The following is a 21,315-nucleotide window of genomic DNA, read 5'->3' as shown; positions in this document are numbered from 1 at the left end:
TGGTGGTGTGGAAAGAGGCCAAGATGAAGGCAGTAGTGTCTGGAAGAGTTACTGCCCACTGGAAAAAGTAATTGCTCACCCTTGTCTATAAATTCTGGTTTCCCTTGAACTGGACTCTGTAAATGGAAATAAACAATTTGGAAATATATGAGAGCAAGATGGTGGCTCTGAATAAAGCTATGATCTGAGGAAAGACGACCCAGCATCACCTCTACCTCCCTTATACACACACATACACACAGACACGTACACCCACGTGCACACATGCACATGTACACACACACACACACACACACACACACACACACACACCTGTTTACTTTCTACCAACCAAGCATGAAACTTGAATAGTTGAGTCATATGAGTCCCTGGAGGCAATCCAGGACCCAATGTATCTAAAGGTTTGAGGAAATAGAAAGTTAAAGAACTTGCTTTTTACTTACCGAAACTAAGTTCTCCTCCACAAAAGGAGTAAGCATGTGAGATCTAATGGTAACCATAATGTCACTGAAATCCAGTCCAGAAATCATGCCACTTTTGCTTTTGTCTTTCAGTGCAAAGGCTTGTCTTGCATGTTCCAATTGCAGCTCCTGTGAGGAAATTAGAAATAGGGCATTAAGTTGGTTAAATACATTCCAAGTACATGTTTTGGAAAGGAAGGAAAGACAGATATCCCTCCCACACATGCACTTACTACAAAACAAACAATGAACAGCTCTGAATCTACAACAAAGCTTTTAATTTCTTTTAAAAAGCATGTGTTTTCTTAAAAATGTACTATGTATTACTCCTTAGGAAAAAGAATGAATGAGAGCATGGCAATAAAGGAAAAGTAGGAAAAAAATAACATGTAGATTTTACTTGACAAGTTTTTATTAGTGAAAACAGAGTATAATGTTTCCAGTGTTATTTCAGCCTTTAAAACATACAGTAATTTATCTCTCCTGCTTGAAGGCTTACTTGTCATCAAAGAGTACTTCATGAATTAAGAGTTTAGATTCATTTTCAGTTTCTCAATTTTAAATGTTGCAATCAATGTTTTTTTTCTCTCTCTCTCTCTCTCTCTCATTCTATAAATAAGTTAGAGACCATTTTTTCAAACAAATTTTTCAAATAAACTCAGTGAGAAACTCTCCCAACTGGTAAATGCAATACTCAGTCATTCTAAAATGAAAGTCAGGAATAACAAACTGCCAAAGTAGTGTTCAACTATCACTGGCGCTGGGCACCACTACTCATAAACTGTAAGACAGTCCAGAATATCTCTGAACTTTTGAACTACTAGGCAACCAAAGTTTGTAATAAGTGATATCCACACAAAAAAACCAAACGTGTCAGTAATCCCCTGGGTACTATATAAAAGTCAAAATCAGAGCATTTCTGTTATGGGGACCTATGCCAAAATACAAAAAAACATGTTAGCAAACATAATAATGGTGCTGCTATTAGATGCCACCGTCACACTCTGCAACTCTGGAAATAAGTTGTATCTAAGAATATACATATTATTCAAAGACAACATTACATAATTTTCATTCACATTTATTTATCAAAGACTACAAATCAATGTTGCTTTACCTTTTCGACATTAAAAGTAGTTTTTATAGATGTCTCACCATTTTTATTTAATTATATTTTCCTATGGACTTGTGAAAACTCACTCAATTTTCCCATGACCTCAGCTCCAACCACTTCACCCTTCAAATAAAGTGGGAATTTTCAGTACATCTAGGCTGAAAATGGTCCCCAGGGCAAGGATATTCCTAAATGGCATCAGAAGCAGACACAGGTCCACTTCCTATCTTATATATCTTTTTCTTTTCTGCTACCTCCTTTGTATCTCTTTCTTATGTCTTTGTCTTTCCTATATGTCTTAATCTCCCAGAAATACCAAATGGTAGCCATGGGTATAATTTAGCCTTATTAATAACACGCAGTACTAAAGAAGATGTGGACCTTTACCTTCAAGATGAAGCAGAATGCTCAGAAGGAGTAATGTTGGTAGAACAGATTTTCTGTTTTCTATAAGGTCAACAGTTAAAGGACTCTTATTTATCTTTTAAAGATACATATTTGAAGTATCACAGGTGAAAAAAATCATAGAGTGTGTGTGTCTGGCTTCCAAATGATCCTGCAGGGGGCAGGGTGTAGGGTATAAATATAAAAGATTGACCAACAAGGGGTAATTCTTGAAGCTGGTTATAGGTACAGGAAGTTCATTACACTGTTCTCTCTACTTTTGAGTATATTTGAAGTCTTTCAAAATAAAAAGGTTTTAAAAATTAAAATGACTTAAAAATGAGAAGTTACATACGGAAAGAAAGGAGTTACATATATACACCTCTCAGTTTATATCCCATAATTAAAACATCAGGGTGTAATAGATATTGTACAACAGCCTCTGTAAATGCAAGGAAAACAGTGGGAGAAAGAGAGAGAAAGTAATCTTTGGAAGAATCTTAAACACTAGTCAGGCAGACATTTCCTTTTTTAAAAATTAGCTCTCAAATGCATATATTTTCAGCTTCAAGTTTCAGAATTTTACCAGGTGAGTTAGATAGACACTAACAGGGAAAGTGTTAGAACAAGCACTGCCTTCTGCAAATACCCACACTTAAAGCTCATACTTTCAAATCTGTGATCATCCTAATAAAAAAAACAATACTAGGCCGGGCGTGGTGGCTCACGCCTGTAATCCCAGCACTTTGGGAGGCCGAGGTGAGTGGATCACGAGGTCAAGAGATCAAGACCATCCTGGTCAACATGGTGAAACCCCGTCTCTACTAAAACTACAAAAAATTAGCTGGGCATGGTGGCGCGTGCCTGTAGACCCAGCTACTCAGGAGGCTGAGGCAGGAGAATTGCCTGAACCCAGGAGGCGGAGGCTGCGGTGAGCCGAGATCGCGCCATTGCACTCCAGCCTGGGTAACAAGAGCGAAACTCCGTCTCAAAAAAAAAAAACAAAAACAAAAACAAAAACAAAAAACAATACTGTGGGCTTATGAAAGGTAAAATAAACAAATCCTGGGTTAAAAGGATAGGTGGGTAGGTGGGTGGGTAGATAGGGGAACTAAAGGAAGTTAAAGGAAAGATAAAGAAAGGCAGTTATGCTGAAGGGAAAGATCCTGAGATAAAAATTATCAGAGCTTCAGAAACAGTGTGACTCTGGATGAGACTAAACTTGTACATTTAACTCCATTGTCTTCCAAAATTCCACTCTCCACTAAAATCACAATAAAGGAACAAAACAAAATAAAATAGAAACGCAAGGACAAAGGCAACAGAAAAGGAGAAGATAGCAACTGTATTTTCCAGATCAGAAAGCAGAAAAGCAAATGACAGCTGACTTAATGGACTCAAAAAAACTAAGCAGAAAAAGCCAAAAAGGAAACTAATATACATGACAGAACCCCCAAAAGATTCAGTTATTAGCTACATTGGTACCTTTGGATGTGATGGTGAAGGTGGAGCTGAAAACAAGGGGCTTAGATGGAAGTCTGTTTAAGAAGCTGTTAGTCACCTGCCTTACTTCAAATAAGGCCCCGGCCCTTTCCCAACCTTGGCAGACTAGAGATCTACTGTCTGAAGAGTTTAATAGAGGATCTCTAAAACAGCATAGACCACACACAGTTGAGAGGGAGAATACTACAGTGAAAAAAGGTAATAAACTGAAAGTCCTTCTGCAAAACTGAACATTGAGACCTCCAACTAATTATTACTCAGCAACCAAAACATCAAAAGCCAGATCTAATTTTCCAGATTGGAGACCAGATAATCTTTCCCTGATTCCCTAATATGAAATAAAAGACCTAGCCTAGGCAACATGGCAAAACCTCATCTCTACAAAAAATACAAAAAATTAGGCTGGCATGGTGGCACATGCCTATAGTTCCAGCTATTCAGGAGGCTGAGATGGGAGGCGCTGGAACCTGGGAAAGTCAAGGCTACTGTGAGACGTGAGACATGATCCTGTCACTGCACTCCAGCCTGGGGGACAGAGCAAGACCCTGATTCAAAAAAAAAAAAAAAAAAGAAAAACAGAGACCCAAACAAATAGTGAAAAAAAACAAGAAAGAAAAAGAAAGGAAATGTGGAGAAAGCAGACACTATGCAAGAAGAAACCTTTAAAAAAATAATAAAAATAAAATCTGTCTTCAATTAATATCTTTGAAGACATGAAAGAAAACAGTGCATCCATGAAACAAGAACAGTATGCTATTTTTTAAAAAGGAATATTCAGAAACGAAAAAAAGCTCCTGAAAATCAGAAATACAACAGAAATATAAAATTTAATAGAAGGCTCAGAAGGAAAATAGGAGAGAAAAGAAAACTAAAAGGTCATAAATGTAATTTTTAATAGTACTAGAAAGTAAGAAAATAGAATAAGAAAAGTAATAAAATTTTCAAGAATTGAAGGATTAAGTTTCCAAATTAGAAAAGTCCAATGAATGAACAGCCCAGAACAATGAATAAAAATAAACTCACACCAAGGAATATCATCGTGAAATTTCAAAAACACCAAAGAAAAGAAAAAAATATTAAAACACTCCAGAGTTGGTGGTGGGGAGTAGCTTTAAGACTAAATCAAGAATGAGAATGGCACTGTGGCAACACTGGAAACTAGAAATAAAAGAGCAATGCTTTCAAAATTATAAGAAAAATAAACTCCTACTAGAATTCAATAACCAAACTATTTAAGTATAATGGTGGAACAAGAGGGGTTTGGTTGGTTGGTTGTTGGTTTTTTTTTTTTTTGAGACAGCATCTTGCTCTGTTGCCAGGCTGGAGTGCAGTGGTGTGATCTTGGCTCACTGCAACCTCCACCTCCCAGGTTCAAGTGATTCTCCTGCCTCAGCCTCCCATGTAACTGGGAATACACGTGCACACCATCACACCCAGCTAATTTTTGTATTTTTAGTAGAGGCAGGGTTTCACCATGTTGGCCAGGATGGTCTCAATCTCTTGACCTTGTGATCCACCCAACTCGGCTTCCCAAAGTGCTGGGATTATAGGTGTGAGCCACCACCCGGCCTGCTTGTTTTGAAATGGAGTCTCGCTCCGTCTCCCAGGCTGGAATGCGGTGGTAGGATCATGGCTCACTAAATCCTCTACCTCCTTGGGCTCAAGCGATCCCCCAATCTCACCTTCTGAGTAGCTGGGACTACAGTTGTGTGGCACCACACCCAGCTAATTTTTGTTGTCCAGGCTGGTCTCAAACTTCTGGGCTCCAGCGATCTTCCCACCTTGGCCTCCCAAAGTGCTAGGATTACAGGTGTGAGCCACTGCACTCAGCCAGAACAAGAGGCTTTTACATATGAAAGGTCTCAAAAAAAATATTATTCTACTTTTCTCAAGAAGCCACTGCAGGAATTATTCTACCAAAAATAAGTAAACCACAATAAAAGAAGAGATAAAATGCAGCAAAGAGGAGGATCAACATAATGGAATGGCAAATGGATTCTCCAAGATAAAAGTGAAGGGTGATCACAGAATGACAGCTATGCAGCAAGCTTACACAGTCTGGCTTCTGGCTCAGAAGCAGGTCAGAAAGCAACAGGAAAATGGTACAGCTACTGTGGAAAACAGCCAGGTGGTTCCTCAAAAAGTTAAACAGAATTACTGTATGACCCAGCAATGCCACTCCTAAGTATATACCCAAAAGAACTGAAAACAGGTATTCAAACAAATATTTGTATACATATGTTCACAGCAGGACTATTCACAATAACCATAAGGTGGGAGCAACCCAAATGTCTACCAGCTGATGAATGGATAGACAAAATATAGTGTATTTATACAATGGAATCGTATTCAGCCACAAAAAAAGGAATGCAGCACTGATATATGCTATGACATGGATAATTCTTAAAACCATTATGCTAAGTGAAAAAAAAAGAAAAAAAAAAAAAAAACAGATGCAAAAGTTCATATTGTCTGGCCAGGCATGGTGGCTCACACCTGTAATGCCAGCACTTTGGGATGCTGTGGCGGGCAGAACACCTGAGGTCAGGAGTTCAAGACTAGCCTGGCCAACATGGTGAAACCCTGTCTCCTGCTGAGGCAGGAGAATCACTTGAACCCGGGAGGCAGAGGGTGCAGTGAGCTGGGATCATGCCACTGCAACTCCAGCCTGGACGACAAGAGCAAAACTCCATCTCAAAAAAAAAAAAAAAGTTCATATTGTACAATTCCATTTATATTAAATATCCATAATAGGTAAATCCACAGAGAAAGAAAGTAGGCTGGAAGTTGCCAGAGCTGGAGGGAAAGCAGAAATAGAAAGTGACTGCTTAATGGAACAAGGTTTCCTTTAGGGATGATGAAATTTTTTGGAACTAGTGGTGGTTACAAGACACTGTCAATGTACTATATGCCACTAAATTGTGGACTTTTATTTATTTTAATTTTTTGAGATGGAATCTCGCTCTGTCACCCAGACTAGAGTGCATCGGTGCGATCTCAGCTCACTGCAACCTTTACCTCCTAGGTTCAAGCAATTCTCCTGCTTCAGCCTTTCAATTCAAGTAGCTGGGATTACAGCGCCCGCCATCTTACCGGGCTAATTTTTGTATTTTTAGTGGAGACAAGGTTTCGCCATGTTGGCCGGCTGGTGTCAAACTCCTGATCTCAAGTGATATCTGCCCACCTCGACCTCCCAAAGTGCTGGGATTACAGGCGTGAGCCACTGTACCTGGCCTAAATTGTGCACTTTTAAATATTAATTTTATGTTATATAAATTTTACCTCAAATTTTTTTAAAAAGAAAGAAAGCTCCTAGAGAGCTCCATGAAGATGAAATTCATAGAATACCTAATGTTTTAAATGTATTAAAAAGAGATTTTAATAACTGGGCCAAGGTTTGAGAATGACTTGGTACATAGAAAACTAAGCAAATGAAAACTAGAAACTCTAAAAACACTATAACTTTAGGCTGGGTGCGGTGGCTCACACCTGTAATATTAGCACTTTGGGAGGTCAAGGCGGACAGAGGTAAGGCATTCGAGACCAGCCTGGTCAACGTGGTGAAACCCCATCTCTACTAAAAATACAAAAATTAGCTAGGCATGGTGGCACAGTCCTGTAATCCCAGCTACTTGAGTGGCTGAGACATGAGAATTGCTTGAACCAAGAGGTGGAGGTTGCAGTTATCCAGGATCACACTACTGCACTCCAGCCTGGGCAACAGAGCCAGACTCTGTCTCAAAAATATATATAATAATAACTGTAGCCATGACTAGTATTTACAAAATTATAATAACTCATAGGATTACAGATCTAAGCAGAATCATGACATAATTATATTGGGGGAAAGGGGACAGAAGTCCAAGTCAATGATAGACAGGGAGAGAGGAGAGGTGAAAGAACTAGTTTCTAGTCTTCTATAGTTGGAATTCAATTTAAAAATACTTAAAAGTAGAAAATTAAAAAGTAGAAGTGCTTTACGACTTAAATAAATAGAAGTAAACACTGAAAGAAATAGCTGTAAGAGTTTAAAGAAGTTGTCTCTGGCGAGTGGGAAATTTAAAAAATAGAGGTGACATTGAAGATAAACTGGACAAGGAAAATGTGGCACATATACACCATGGAATATTATGCAGCCATCAAAAACGATGAGTTTGTGTCCTTTGTAGGGACATGGATGAATCTGGAAACCATCATTCTCAGCAAACTGACACAAGAACAGAAAATCAAACACCACATGTTCTCACTTATAGGTGGGTGTCAAACAATGAGAACTCACAGACACAGGGAGGGGAGCATCACACACTGGGGTCTGTTGGGGGGTACTAGGGGAGGGACAGAGGGTGGTATGGAGTTAGGGAGGGATAAAATGGGGAGAGATGCAAGATATAGGTGACGGGGATGGAGAGAGCAAACCACATTGCCATGTATGTAACTATGCAACAACCCTGCATGTTCTGCACATGTACCCCAGAACCTAAAGTGCAATAAAACATATTTTTTAAAAAATAGGAGAACTTCTATTTTTGTAACAAACTTAATAAGAAGAAAAAGGAAGGGCATAGAAGAAGAATAGCACATACTGGTATTTGTTATGAAAACTAAGCCCCACCCCCATACCACCCTGATTATGCCTGATCTTGTCTGATCTTGGAAGCTAAGCAGGGTCAGGCCTGGTTAGTAATTGGATGGGAAACCGCCTGGGAATACTGGGTGCTGTAGGCTTTAAAAAAAGAAAGAAAGAAAACTAAGCTCACCTGGAGAAACTGAGTGAATTCTGTGTAGTTAAGGTGTTTCTTCCGGTTATGCCCAAAATGCAGTCGGATAAATTCACAGTCCCAGTTAAAAGGGATATGATGATGAATAATAGTCTGTCCAAAAATTTCTTTGACATTTTCTTAAAAGGGAAAACAAAAATAGATCAATTATATCTGGAATAAATAGTTTAACCCACTGCAATGTTCCTACAGAAAAAAATTAAGAGAAGTTTTAAAAGTCAATTATTATCTGCTTCTATTAAGATTAACTGCAATTTTTGTGTGTGTGTGCCCAGAAACCATGCACGGGAGCACAACTGATACAAAAAATATAATTTTACACTTAAGATTATGTACCATTGCATATAAGGCCATGAGATTCTTAATTTTTCTTTATTTAATTTTAATTAGAAAGTGATTTCTATCTTACATTATAAATGGCTGCTACTTTACATTCTATATAAAATCAATGGTGTTTCCCCAGTTCTTTAAGGAGTCGAATTAAACCCTTTATCAGAAGCATGAATACCTAAATTACAGTATAATGCAATATTTGTCATACCAAGTATGGTTTGATTGAGGCTTGATTATTACATTCACACTAGCCTGAATATGTCTATTGAAGATAGGTATAAGAAATACTACGAAAAGCATATCATTAGCTCAGCAGCAAGCACCTTATTAAAAGCTTCTGATATTGTTAAAAATATGGTCTTGACACAAAGCTTCAAAATCCCCATAAAATCCATGATTATTAGTCTGAACTATTAAAATATTTTAAGATAAGTTAAATTAGTGATTCACTTTTAAATAAAGAGCTAAATGCAGTACACTAATTTTTAGATAGGAATTAGTCACACTGTGTAACATAGAACCAAAACCCTCTGGCAGCTTGTCTTCATGCACTAACAACATCATTCACTTTCTTACACAGTTCTATACTTAACTATAAAAGTCAATTCACAAATGACTGGTACTTTAACAAGCATAGACTGGATAAACTAATTTAGAAGCTCATGCCAGAAAAAAAAAAAAAAAGTCATGAACAAAGTTAAGAAAGCAGGAAGCCTGTTTTACTGATGTCTTAAGAACAAAATGATTTTCAAATTTAAGCCAATTTTATTAGTGAAAGGTTTTGCTATCAATAGCTATCAGTTATACTAGAGAATTAGTAAATACAAGTTTAAGGTTTTATGATCTCCAACTATGCTATTTTCTCTAATTTCTGCAAATTCTTTAAATAAGATGCTGATCTCATATTGTAAATGGTTTAATGGATTCCCTTTAGTTTTATATATGTATGCTTTTTCTTAATAAATGCATTACTACTTGGATAGGGGAATGTAAAAATTCTGAACTGGACGTTCTACCAGTCTAGACTCAATATAACAGCTCTGAATAGATTATAGCAATCAGCAAAGCTGGAAGAAGGCATTGCATGTCACTGAAGAGATGGGATTCTCATCTTTTCTTTCAAAAGGAATGCAGGATTCATTTCTTGCCTAAGTAGTGACAAATACTTCAGAGTGTTCAAATAGGTCAAGTTATTTTCACCTTACATAAATAAAAATTTTTAAAGTAAAGCATTAACCCAATAGCAATTTGTGAGATCCTGGTTTCTAATCAACACAAAAGATGATCCTTAAATCTATGTGAAACTTCCAAGTTGTTAAATTTGTTTATGCTTATAAAACAATTAAAATAATAAAGGTAGCAGCAATATATAGGGCTACAAATATTGTAGCCGATCATGACAGATTTTTAGGATCTTTCTAGTTTAATTAATTAGCTGTTTCTAGTCCCAAATTAATTAATTTCTTATTTTTAAGGTCTAACAAAAAGAACTGTTTTGCCTTCATGTTAAAAAAAGTTAAAATTAATGGAAAGCAAATTAGAATAACAAATTACTATATTTAATTAAGTAACATTATGATTATTTTTATTTTTTTTTTATTTTTTGGAGATGGAGTTTCGCTCTTGTTAGCCAGGCTGGAGTGCAATGGCACGATCTCGGCTCACCGCAATCTCCGCCTCCTGCCTCAGCCTCCTGAATAGCTGGGACTACAGGCATGCGCCACCACACCCAGCTAATTTTTTGTAGTTTTAGTAGAGACGGGGTTTCACCATGTTGACCAGGATGGTCTCGATCTCTTGACCTCGTGATCCACCCGCCTCGGCCTCCCAAAGTGCTGGGATTACAGGCTTGAGCCACCGCGCCCGGCCACATTATGATTATTAAAGGGAATAGTTATTTCATGGTAACCTTTTAAAGGTTATTTCAAGTTAAAATACAATTATTTGATAATAAATGTATATATGCTACCTAACTTCTATATGATAGAATGAAATTGAATCCCTTTTATATAATCAGCAAATATCAGAATCTCAAATGTGAAACTATATAAAATAAAGTCCAAAATGCAAAAGCATTTAAGCTAAGAAAATTTAATTATCTATAAAAAAAATTTTGGCCAGGGACGGTGGCTCATACCTGTAATCCAGCACTTGGGAGGCCATGGCAGGTGGATCACGAGCTCAGGAGTTTGAAACCAACCTGGCCCCCATGTGAAACCCTGTCTTTACTAAAAATATAAAAATCAGCCAGGCATGTTGGCACACATCTGTAGCCCCATCTACTCAGAAGGCTGAGGCAGGAGGGAGGCAGAGATTGCAGTGAGCCAAGATCATGCCACTGCACTTCAGCCTGGGCAACAGAGCAAGACTCCATCTCAAAAAAAAAAAAAAGAAAAATTCTACTATCACAAAAAGGATATTTATGAACTAAATTTATAATGTATAATTTACATCTGGAAAATATCTCTAATAAAAACTTTAACTAGATATCCTATTTCATAAACTTCTTAGCCATCTCTAAATAAGATCTTAGAATGTCTCTGAAACAATTTAAATGATGGTGTAAAGTAGTCATAGTGATCTCCCCAAATACATAAGTGTCATTTCCATGAGAATTTGGACATTTTCTACTTCTCCCAAAGTGATCACTTGATGGCTTTGTTTATGGTTTTGTTATGATCATTATTATATACTGTGGTTTATTGACCCTGATACTTTTAGCGTTTTTTAAAAACATCATAGACTACTATAATTATTAGAACTAATAAGATTACAAACCTATGTTGGCACTTCTGGAGATGTATTCTACTTCTCTTCTGTTGTTACTGTTTTTACTACCAATTGACTGAAGCTGATTCAGACACACAGAAATACTTAGTAGTATAGTTTTAGGTGCAATTCATAAATTGTCACTTTACTTTTACCAGAATGTGCTTATAAAATTATATAAAAGCTCCAGAACTGGAGAGCTGATACTAGTGTGAGGGAATAACTCAAACAGCTGCCTTTTTTATGTTATCCAGTTTTATCAGGTCCTATATGACATGAAAGGGAACACCAATAGTCTCAAATATACCAAATACATCTAACTGAAACTGCACAGCAAGTTCCACCCAATCCCAGAGAGAATCCCGTCTTTCCAGTGGCAAACAAGGATCTTTTTTGCCATGTTTAAGAATGCTATTTCTGTGGCATAGTTCTGGCCTGGAAGAAAGGGACATGACAGTCACATCTTATTGGCAGCAAAATCACGATCTAGTATTTTATACTAGGTTGGCATAGCTAAGAGAAACAGGAATCCATTCGTTTTCTGACATATAGAAAACAATAGACAACTTTTTCACTTCCTGCAGAGCATGGGCTTATGAAAAGGATGCTTTATACTTTCATTGAAAAGGGAACTAGGGCCAGATACAAAAGTAGCCTGTCATTATGTTCTCTTTGCTCAAAGGAGAGGAGCACAGTGATTTGTCAGGAAAGCAGGTAACGGTGACAACTGTGATTAAGTAAAAAATGTTCACAGATGTGTAACATTAGTCAGTTTGGCTGTATCAGTCACTTATGATGATTAGACTAGATGAAATACACATTGAAGCATATATATTATGTAAATATGTCTTAACAGAGGTTTTAATTTCCCCAGCAGCCCATACTGTGTCTCCCCATCTCATCCACCCTCATCCCTCCCCTAGTTCTTATGGGCACTTCCTACTGGTCTTGTTCACCTTTCTGCAGTACAAAATTACCTCTGACCGGGGCTGGCACTCTTCTCCAAGACTGCCACCATGCCTGTTCCATGAATGAGCCTGGAAGGAGCTGCTGTACCAACGGTGTGGCCAGAGAACTCCTCCTGTAGGTATACAAGCCATCAGCCCTGTGACACAGCCCACCTACCATCAGCCCAATGACATCCTTATTCCAAGGATTCCAGCCCAGCAGGAGCCACTATGTCCAACTTATAGGCTTGAGACCAAACATTCTTATTGTCAGAGGGAAAAGTTCCTCAATAGCTGAGTTTCACCTGCATAGTACTTAAAGTGAAGTCAGAGAGGCATTTAGGACTCCCACCATTAACGGTGAATATCCTTGCATATAACTGAACAAAAACAATGGTGAGACTTGTAGAAGTGAAGAGTTTTTCAGTGAAGGAAAAATTGGGGGGAAAGAAGAGGAACAACTGGGAGGCCAAAAAAGAAAACAAAGGAAAACAAACAACAACAACAACAACAAAATGACCAACAACAGGAACTTGTAGAGGAAGTCCCAACCAACATGGCATGTAGACTCAGTCCCGGACTTCTGGGTTCTACTCTCAGGTGATCATTAGTTTCCTGAATGACCTCCTGTTTCTCTGAAAGTATTTCTATCAGCCCTTTACCTACCTCTAGAAGGGACTACTATACTTTCAATACAGTAGTCCTGCTGTCAAATATATGTGAAAGTCCATTTCTCAGGAGAGATGAGTTCACATTTAAAGACTGTCTATTGGTTGGGCGTGGTGGCTCACGCCTGTAATCCCAGCCCTTTGGGAGTCCGAGGCAGGTGGATCACCTAAGGTTAGGAGTTTGAGACCAGCCTGGCCAACATGGTGAAACCCTGTCTCTACTAAAAAAACAAAAAATTAGTCGGTATAGTGGCACATATCTATAGTCCCACCTACTCGGAAAGCTGAGACAGGAGGATCACTTGAACCTGGGAGGTGGAGGTTGCAGTGGGCAGAGACTGCACTACTGCACTCTAGCCTGGGTGACACAGCAAGATCCTGTCTCAAAATACATACATATATACATACTTACATGAATAAAGACTATCATTATTGAAACCAGATGCTTCAACAGTCTATCATCAAATAGCATAAAAACTAATAACATTCCATCCTTTTTTTAACCTTGAACTCTTAAGCTACTCTAGTAGCCTTGAGTACAAAAACAAAAACAAAAAAAATCATCTGCAATATCTGAAAGCAATACAAAGAAAAAAATATAAAAAATTCTTCCTGATTTAATTTGAATACCCAGGTGAAGCTCTACGTCTTACCAAATTAAACTAGGTATTTATTATTATAGAATTTTCATTTCTTTTTATGAGAGTCTTGCTTTGTCATGCAGACTGAAGTCAGTGGTGTGATCTTGGCTCACTGCAACCTCTGCCTCCCGGTTTCAAGAGATTATCCCGCCTCAGCCTCCCAAGCAACTGGGGTTACAGGCACACACCACCATAACTGGCTACTTTTTCTGTATTTTAGTAAAAACAGGGTTTCACCATGTTGTCCAGCATGGTCTTGAACTCCTGGCCTCGAGTGATCCTCCTGCCTCAGCCTCCCAAAGTACTAGGATTACAGGCATGAGCCACTATGCCTGGTTGCCATAGAATTCCTTTTTTTTTGAGACAGAGTTCTCGCTCTGTCACCCAGGCTGGAATGCAGTGGTATGATCTTGATGGACTGAAACCTCTGCCTCCTGGGTTCAAGCAATTCTCCTGCCTTAGCCTCCAAAGTAGTTGGGGTTACAGGCACATGCCACCATGCTGTATTTTGTATTTTTGCCAGAGATGGGGTTTCACCATGTTGGACAGGGTGACCTTTATTTATTTGTTTTTTTTTTTTTTTTTTTGAGACGGAGTTTCACTCTTGTTACCCAGGCTGGAGTGCAATGGCGCGATCTTGGCTCACCGCAACCTCCGCCTCCTGGGTTCAGGCAATTCTCCTGCCTCAGCCTCCTGAGTAGCTGGAATTACAGACACGCGCCACCATGCCCAGCTAATTTTTTGTAGTTTTAGTAGAAACGGGGTTTCACCATGTTGACCAGGATGGTCTCGATCTCTTGACCTCGTGATCCACCCGCCTCGGCCTCCCAAAGTGCTGGGATTACAGGCTTGAGCCACCGCGCCCGGCCCTATTTATTTGTTTTTTTAATTGAGACTGAGTCTCACTCTGTCACCCAGGCTGGAGCGCAGTGGCGCAATCATGGCTCACTGCAACCTCCACCTCCCGGGTTCAAGCAATTCCCCTGCCTCAGCCTCTCGTAACTGGGATTATAGGCATGTGCCACCACGCCCAGTTAATTTTTTTGTATTTTTAGTAGAGATGGGGGTTTCACCATATTGGCCAGGCTGGTCTTGAACTCCTGACCTTGTGATCTGCCCGCCTCAGTCTCCAAAACTGCTGGGCTTACAAGTGTGAGCCACCTTGCCCAGCCTGGCCAGCCTGGTCTTGAACTCCTGACCTCAGGTGATCCTCCCGCCTTGGCCTCCCAAAGTGCTAGGATTACAGACATGAGCCACTGTGCCCAGCCACCACAGAATTTCATATAATTTCATGTCTATAGCTTTGTTTCCAGTGAGAAAGTGTACATTTTTCATAACTATACTTCCATCTCCTGACTATTTAAATAACAGCAGTAGTTTTGTCTAAACCACCCAATTTATTCTCTCCAGGGAAAAGAGCCTATTTCAGAGGCACAAATGGAACACATTTTTATTTGCTATACACATTAATGGTCAAGCATAGTACTACATTTTTTTTTAATCCCCGCTTTTTTTTTTTTTTTTTTGAGATGGAGTCTTGCTCTGTCACCAGGCTAGAGTGCAGTGGCACAATCTTGGCTCACTGCAGCCTCTGCCTCCCGGGTTCAAGTGATTCTCCCGCCTCAGCCTCCCGAGAAGCTGGGATTACAGGCATGCGCCACCATGCCCGGCTAATTTTTAATTTTTAGTAGAGACAGGGTTTCACCACCTTGGCCAGGCTGGTCTTGAATTCCTGACCTCGTGATCTGCCCACCTCAGCCTCCCAAAATGCTGGGATTACAGGCGTAAGCCACTGCGCCCAGCCAGAATCCCTGCTTTTTGAGGTTTCTTCAGTCAGAGGGCGAGGATGTCCTTGAAAAAGTTTACTTTGAAGAGTCTCCATTCCTAGGCAAACACCAAATTTGGAACACAATGTTGATGTTAATAGAGAACTCAGAACATATAACATGCTTCATACCCATTTTATTAGTTAATAGATAACAGTTTGTTGTTCTTAAAAGAAAAAAAAAAGAGATTAAATCTTGATTAAGGCCATTTTTTTTTAGAGACAGGGTTTCACTACGGTCACCCAGGTTGAAGCACAATGGCACCATCTCAACTCATTGCACCCTCCATCTCCTAGGCTCAAGCAATCCTCCTGCCTCAGCCTCCTGAGTAGCTGGGACTACAGCAATGCACTACCATGCCCAGCTAATTTTTGTATTTTTTCGTAGGAACAGGGTTTCACCATGTCACCCATACTGTTATTGAACTCCTGGGCTCAGCGATCTACCCACCTTGGCATTCCAAACTCCTGGGATTACAGATGTGAGCCACTGCACCTAGCTTCTTTGTTTTTTAACCTGGATTTTAAAAGTATGGCAGCTACTGACAACACAATGTAGTGTAACTGCTTATCTAGGTTACCTCAATCCAATACTACTGAATAGGATCTCCACTATACTTGTGGACAGTAGTGAGACCAAGGCAAACTTACACTGTATCTAGCACATACCAGTCATGCAATGGCCTCTACAAGGCTCATGCCACCTGGCAGTAACAGATATACAAGCCATTAAGTAATCATCCACAGCATGCATTAGAAGTTTTATTACAGAAATATCAAAGAGGAAACAATGAACTAATATTTTATTCACTCTTTAAAAAAACTCCAGAACCCTTTCCTGAGGTTTCACATTCTGAAACGGATTTCCAAGGCCTCAATCTAAGTCCTCTCCCCAAGAGCGGAGGCATCTTTAACAACAAAAAAAACCTCATATAAGCACTCAAGTAAATGTTCAATATCACTGCTTATATAATACTTGCGAAGATACACACAGTTTTTAAGTATAAATTTGATGTGTATAAAAATCGTATCTAAAAAGACAAAAGCATAGATGAGAACAATATATACAAGTACACAGATAACATTATCATCATAGTCTACAAGAGATGCTGACGGCATAACAGGTTTTGTCCACTTTGTTACACCTTGCATCTAGTATTGCCTTCCAACTTTCTCTCATGTGCACAAGAGAAAACTATAACTAGCTCCAAACTAAAAAACAGAATGCCATTTGGTGAAAAGGATTTATTTAGAATGGATCTAAAATTTACTTTTACCTAAACATGCGCCTATAAGTATATAAGCATAATTCATTTTATTAAGTGGGTACAAACATGAAAACTGACCTTCACCTCATATCCAAAATCCTATAAAAATAAACTTCAAGTTAATTATTTCCTTATGCAGAAATTCTATTGTCTTGAATATGGCTCAAAATAAGCAGGCCCTAGAAATCTTGTTAAATGGCATTTGCTACGGCAGTTTCAATATTTGTCTTCTTAAAAATATGAAATTAAACTGTCTTTTATTATTTCTTTCATCCTAGTTAAGGAAATTTGTCTGAAAATGGATCCTTAAAACTAGGAAGGCAGGGACAGAAGGTGAAATGGTCAAAGTCCTTAGGAAATAGGTAAGCACCATCAAGAGTGTCAACCAGCTAGCCAGGGAACCCACAACAGAAACAGCGTACAACTTTAAAAATATTTTTTTTTTTATTTTAAAGACAAGGTTTCACTATGTTGTGCAAGCTGACCTCAAACCTGGGGGTCAAAAGATCCTCCCACCTCAGCCTCCCAAGGAGCTAGGACTACAGATATGCATGACTGCATCTGGCTTTATCTTTTTCTTATTCCATAATAATATTCCTTTCTCTAGATTATGGAGCAAAAGAATGAAAGCAAGATTCTAGAGGGCTTATATGTTCTTTAGTTTATACCAGGTCCTGTAAAAATTAAAACTGATTTGTGTTTAATCCTAATTATATTTCTTAAAATTCTAACTCATCATAAATCATAGTCTGAAAGAATAACAGAAGACCTATAAAAAGCTAAAGTTGGCTGGGCACGATGGCGCATGCCTGTTATCTCAGCACTTTGGGAGGCCGAGGTGAGCCGATCACCTGAGGTCAGGAGTTCGAGATCGGCCAGCCTGGCCAACATGGCAAAATCCCTACTAAAAATTCAAAAATTAGCTGGCCGTGGTGATGGGTGCCTGTAATCCCAGCTACCAGGAAGGCTGAACCAGAAGAATCACTTGAACCCACGAGGCAGAGGTTGCAGTCAGCCGAGATCGTGCCATTGCACTCCAATCTAGGTGACAGAGTGAGACTCCGTCTCCAAAAAAAAAAAAAAAAGAAAAAAAATCTAAAATTGAGATCAATAACTACAAGCTTTCGTTTACATTAAATAAGAGGTGTGTATATATATACGTATATATATATATACGTATATATATGTGTATATATATATATACGTATATATATATATGTGTGTGTATATATATATATACGTATATATATATATAATTTTTTTTTTTTAAAGATGGGGTTTCACCATATTGGTCAAGCTGGTCTCGAACTCCTGACCTCAAGTGATCCGCCCACCTCAGCCTCCCAAAGTGCTGGGATTACAAGCATGAGCCACCGAATAAGGTATATATAAATGTAGCTACTTCCTACACTCATTTTAATCTACTTATCAACAATGGCATGTGTCTTTACTGTTAAGTTAGTCTTGACAGTCTGTTGGATGACGTGACTTGAGTGACTAATTTTATATAATAGAAACTGCGGAGAGTAATTAAATGGAGGAGACACAAAGAACCAGGATATCAAGGTAGAGAGAGAACATAAATTAGAATTTGGTTGTGAGATCTAATTCTTAGTGCACACAGGATATAAGCACAGGGCACTGTCACTAACTCAGACATCTGTATCCAGTGACTTCCCAAGCATTTCTGCATCACATTTGTGATATACATGAGCGTGTGTGAAACTACTGAAACTAGAAAATGCAGCATTACTAGCAGTACATGGTTAATGTGAATGAGATGATGGAGGTTTTGTGCTTTAACTACAGAAATCTAGGTGTCTCTGAGGAAAGTTAACATTCTTCAGGAGGCAAAATGTTCGAAGCTTGTTCCAAAGGAGGAGGATGCCAAGATTTATATGCAAACTTCTAGGAACTCTGCACAGCACTTTGGGAGGCCAAGGCAGGAGGACCATGAGGTCAAGAGTTCGAGACCAGCCTGGCCAACATGGTGAAACCCCATCTCTACTAAGAATATAAAAATTAGCGGGTGTAGTGGCATGTGCCTGTAATCCCAGCTACTTGGGAGGCTGAGGCAGGAGACTCACTTGAACGTGGGAGGCAGAGGTTGCAGTAGGCCAAGATCACACCACTGCACTCCAGCCTAGGCGACAGAGCAAGACTCCATTTTAACAACAACAAAAAACACTCTGCATAGCATTTTTTGGAACGTCTTCTCATACTCTTATACAGAAGATAATTAAGTCAATGGGCAGAAGGAAGGAAACAATCAATGCCAAGCTAGAAAATGTGCCTACCAAGGTTATGGTCAAGGCACTGCTGGTCCTTCTGATTGACTTGTACTTTCTCACCACTTTGACCATTCCAGGGATACTTCTTCCTTTGAGGTTAACTAAAGGACATCTATTTTAGAACTCAAACACCACAGTGAATAAGTGTTTAATGCCATAGCTCAGGGAAAGCCTGATTTTCAAGGGTTTTTCTATAAATATCCATGCCAATTCACACTATAAAAGGGGCATAAGTTTAATTTTGCAAGATGAAAAATTTCTGGAGATCTGTTTCACAACAATATTAATATACTTAACACTACTAAACTGTACATTTAAAATGGTTAAGATGGTAAATTTTATGTTATGTGTTTTTTGCCTCAGTAAAAACAATTCAAATATTTTTAAAAGGTGGGGGCAGTGTTCAAGGTCCTTGAAAATATACTACACGGTTTTTACTGAAAAAACTGTTGCAGGAAAAATTAGCCAGTACTTTTACTAAACATAGACTAATTTCTGTAAATAAGTGTCTTTAATATATGGTTACAAATAAAAATCCTGGTGTATATCCTTGTGAAACATCAACAATGTGTTAGATTATGCATCTACTAGAGGATTTAAATCAATTTCTACATCCAACTGAGATGGCAATTTTAATATTCTAGCCTTATTTCCTAAAATCAAATCTAGAATTCAGGTTCAGAGAACACTAACAAAGTTTGCCTTGATATCCTCCTTCAGTTTCATTCTTGGTGTTACAATGGCATAGTAGCAATTTTCCAAGGATGCTACAGAGAAGCTCTGAACTCCCTATCCAAAAATCACTTAAAGAATGAGAAAATTGTTTCACATTGTTCACAGTCTACCTCATAAGGAATTTTGCCCAGGCTGGACCAGAACAAGAAAAATCTTACACCATCTATTTTAGGAATGTAAAAGTGTCAGTGACTCAATGAGCTAAAGCAACAGCATTCCTACATTTCTTCATCTTTGTCAACAGTTTAATGCTTTGAAGAAAATAAAGCCATCTTTACCTGCATACATCCTTTTAGGACATTCAATTATGGATCAGGTACTAAATAAGCAGTAATCTATGTTTAGTTACTAGATTTAGCAATTGAAGATTGGACCAGCATCACTAACTTTACTTATCACTTACAATCTTCTTTTTCCCTTACCAAATGTCACCTCTCCATTTCCACTCTTGTCAAACAACTGGAAAGCCACTATGAACATGGAATCTGGAGCACATAAAACAGATTCAAATGCCAAAAACTCTTGATAGGAGATCAACCTGAAATAAAATATAAATGTCATTGGCTGGTGAAGAAAGGGAAAGCATCAGGCATTTAATCTGCCTTTATTATATGAACTGTAGGCAAAGGTAACCAAATAATTGATAAAGGGTAGTTTCTTTTTATAGAGGTACTTCAGATAAGGAAGAAAGGGAGAATTAGAATATTACCCTTTTGTAAGCCCCTAGCAAATTAAACTGGGCAATAATCAATAGCTCCTAACTTCATGAAAAGAGAGAGAACCAGGCAAAATATAATTAAGCCTGAATTTGATCAAGTCTTTGGATCAGAGTTTCTCAACCTCCGTACTGTTGACATTTTAAGTTGGATAATTCTTTCCTGTGCCTTATAGCATCTTTAGCAGCATCCCTGGCCTCCACCCACTAGATGCCAATAGCATCCCCTAGTCGTGAGCAGCAAAAATGTCTCCAGACATTGCCAACATCCCTCCGGAAAGCAAAATCACACTTGTGGAGAACCACTGCTCTAGATCTAATAATTAATTTATAGAAAATACAATGGACAAAGGAACATGTTCACCACCACCACATAAATGCAGACTGTAGAAAACGACAGAAGAAACATTCCACAGTTGCAGAAAAATAAATTTTAAAGATGCTATGAAGAGGATTCTTTTTTTCTTAAGGGGCCATGCTAATCTTCTCTGTATTATTCCAACTTTAGTGTATGTGCTGCTGAAGCAAGCACAGGAAATCTCAATCTTAAAAGACCTAAGAGATATAAAAATTAATCACAATATACGTCCTTATTTGGATTCCAATTTAAACAAAGCAAAAAAAAAGTTTTTAAATTTATAAGACAATCAGGGAAATGGAAATACCGACATAATGCAAATGCTGGATGATATTAAGAAATCAATGTTTTGGGCCGGGCGCGGTGGCTCAAGCCTGTAATCCCAGCACTTTGGGAGGCCGAGGCGGGTGGATCACAAGGTCAAGAGATCGAGACCATCCTGGTCAACACGGTGAAACTCCGTCTCTACTAAAAATACAAAAAATTAGCTGGGCATGGTGGCGCGTGCCTGTAATCCCAGCTACT

At 38.6% G+C, this 21,315-nt stretch overlaps 1 protein-coding gene and 1 non-coding gene across 5 annotated transcripts in view; both read right to left on the bottom strand.

Moving 5' to 3' along the window:
- The window catches only part of SLC25A12 (solute carrier family 25 member 12), a 237,288-nt gene that overhangs the window by 59,839 nt on the left and 156,134 nt on the right, over positions 1 to 21,315 (bottom strand). For 3 of the 4 annotated variants that reach the window (XM_032292951.1, XM_032292952.1, XM_032292953.1), the window contains exons 4-6: positions 20,140 to 20,255; positions 8,220 to 8,359; positions 444 to 590 (exon numbers count right to left, since the gene is read on the bottom strand). In XM_032292951.1, the coding sequence (XP_032148842.1) occupies positions 444 to 590; positions 8,220 to 8,359; positions 20,140 to 20,255 (403 nt within the window). Of the gene's footprint in view, positions 1 to 443; positions 591 to 8,219; positions 8,360 to 12,319; positions 12,424 to 20,139; positions 20,256 to 21,315 lie in introns of all 4 variants that reach the window. The other variant, XM_032292954.1, reaches the window with a different exon arrangement.
- On the bottom strand, positions 20,857 to 20,964 carry LOC116561273. Its single transcript, XR_004273366.1, has one exon. It is a non-coding gene; the product is annotated as a U6 spliceosomal RNA (small nuclear RNA).

Source organism: Sapajus apella, unplaced genomic scaffold (genome assembly GCF_009761245.1).
Source record: "Sapajus apella isolate SASKATOON/1434 unplaced genomic scaffold, GSC_monkey_1.0 scaffold28, whole genome shotgun sequence".
NCBI lineage: Eukaryota > Metazoa > Chordata > Mammalia > Primates > Cebidae > Sapajus > Sapajus apella.
The sequence above is the reverse complement of the archived record's forward strand: the minus strand, read 5'-3'. Positions and strand labels throughout refer to the sequence as shown.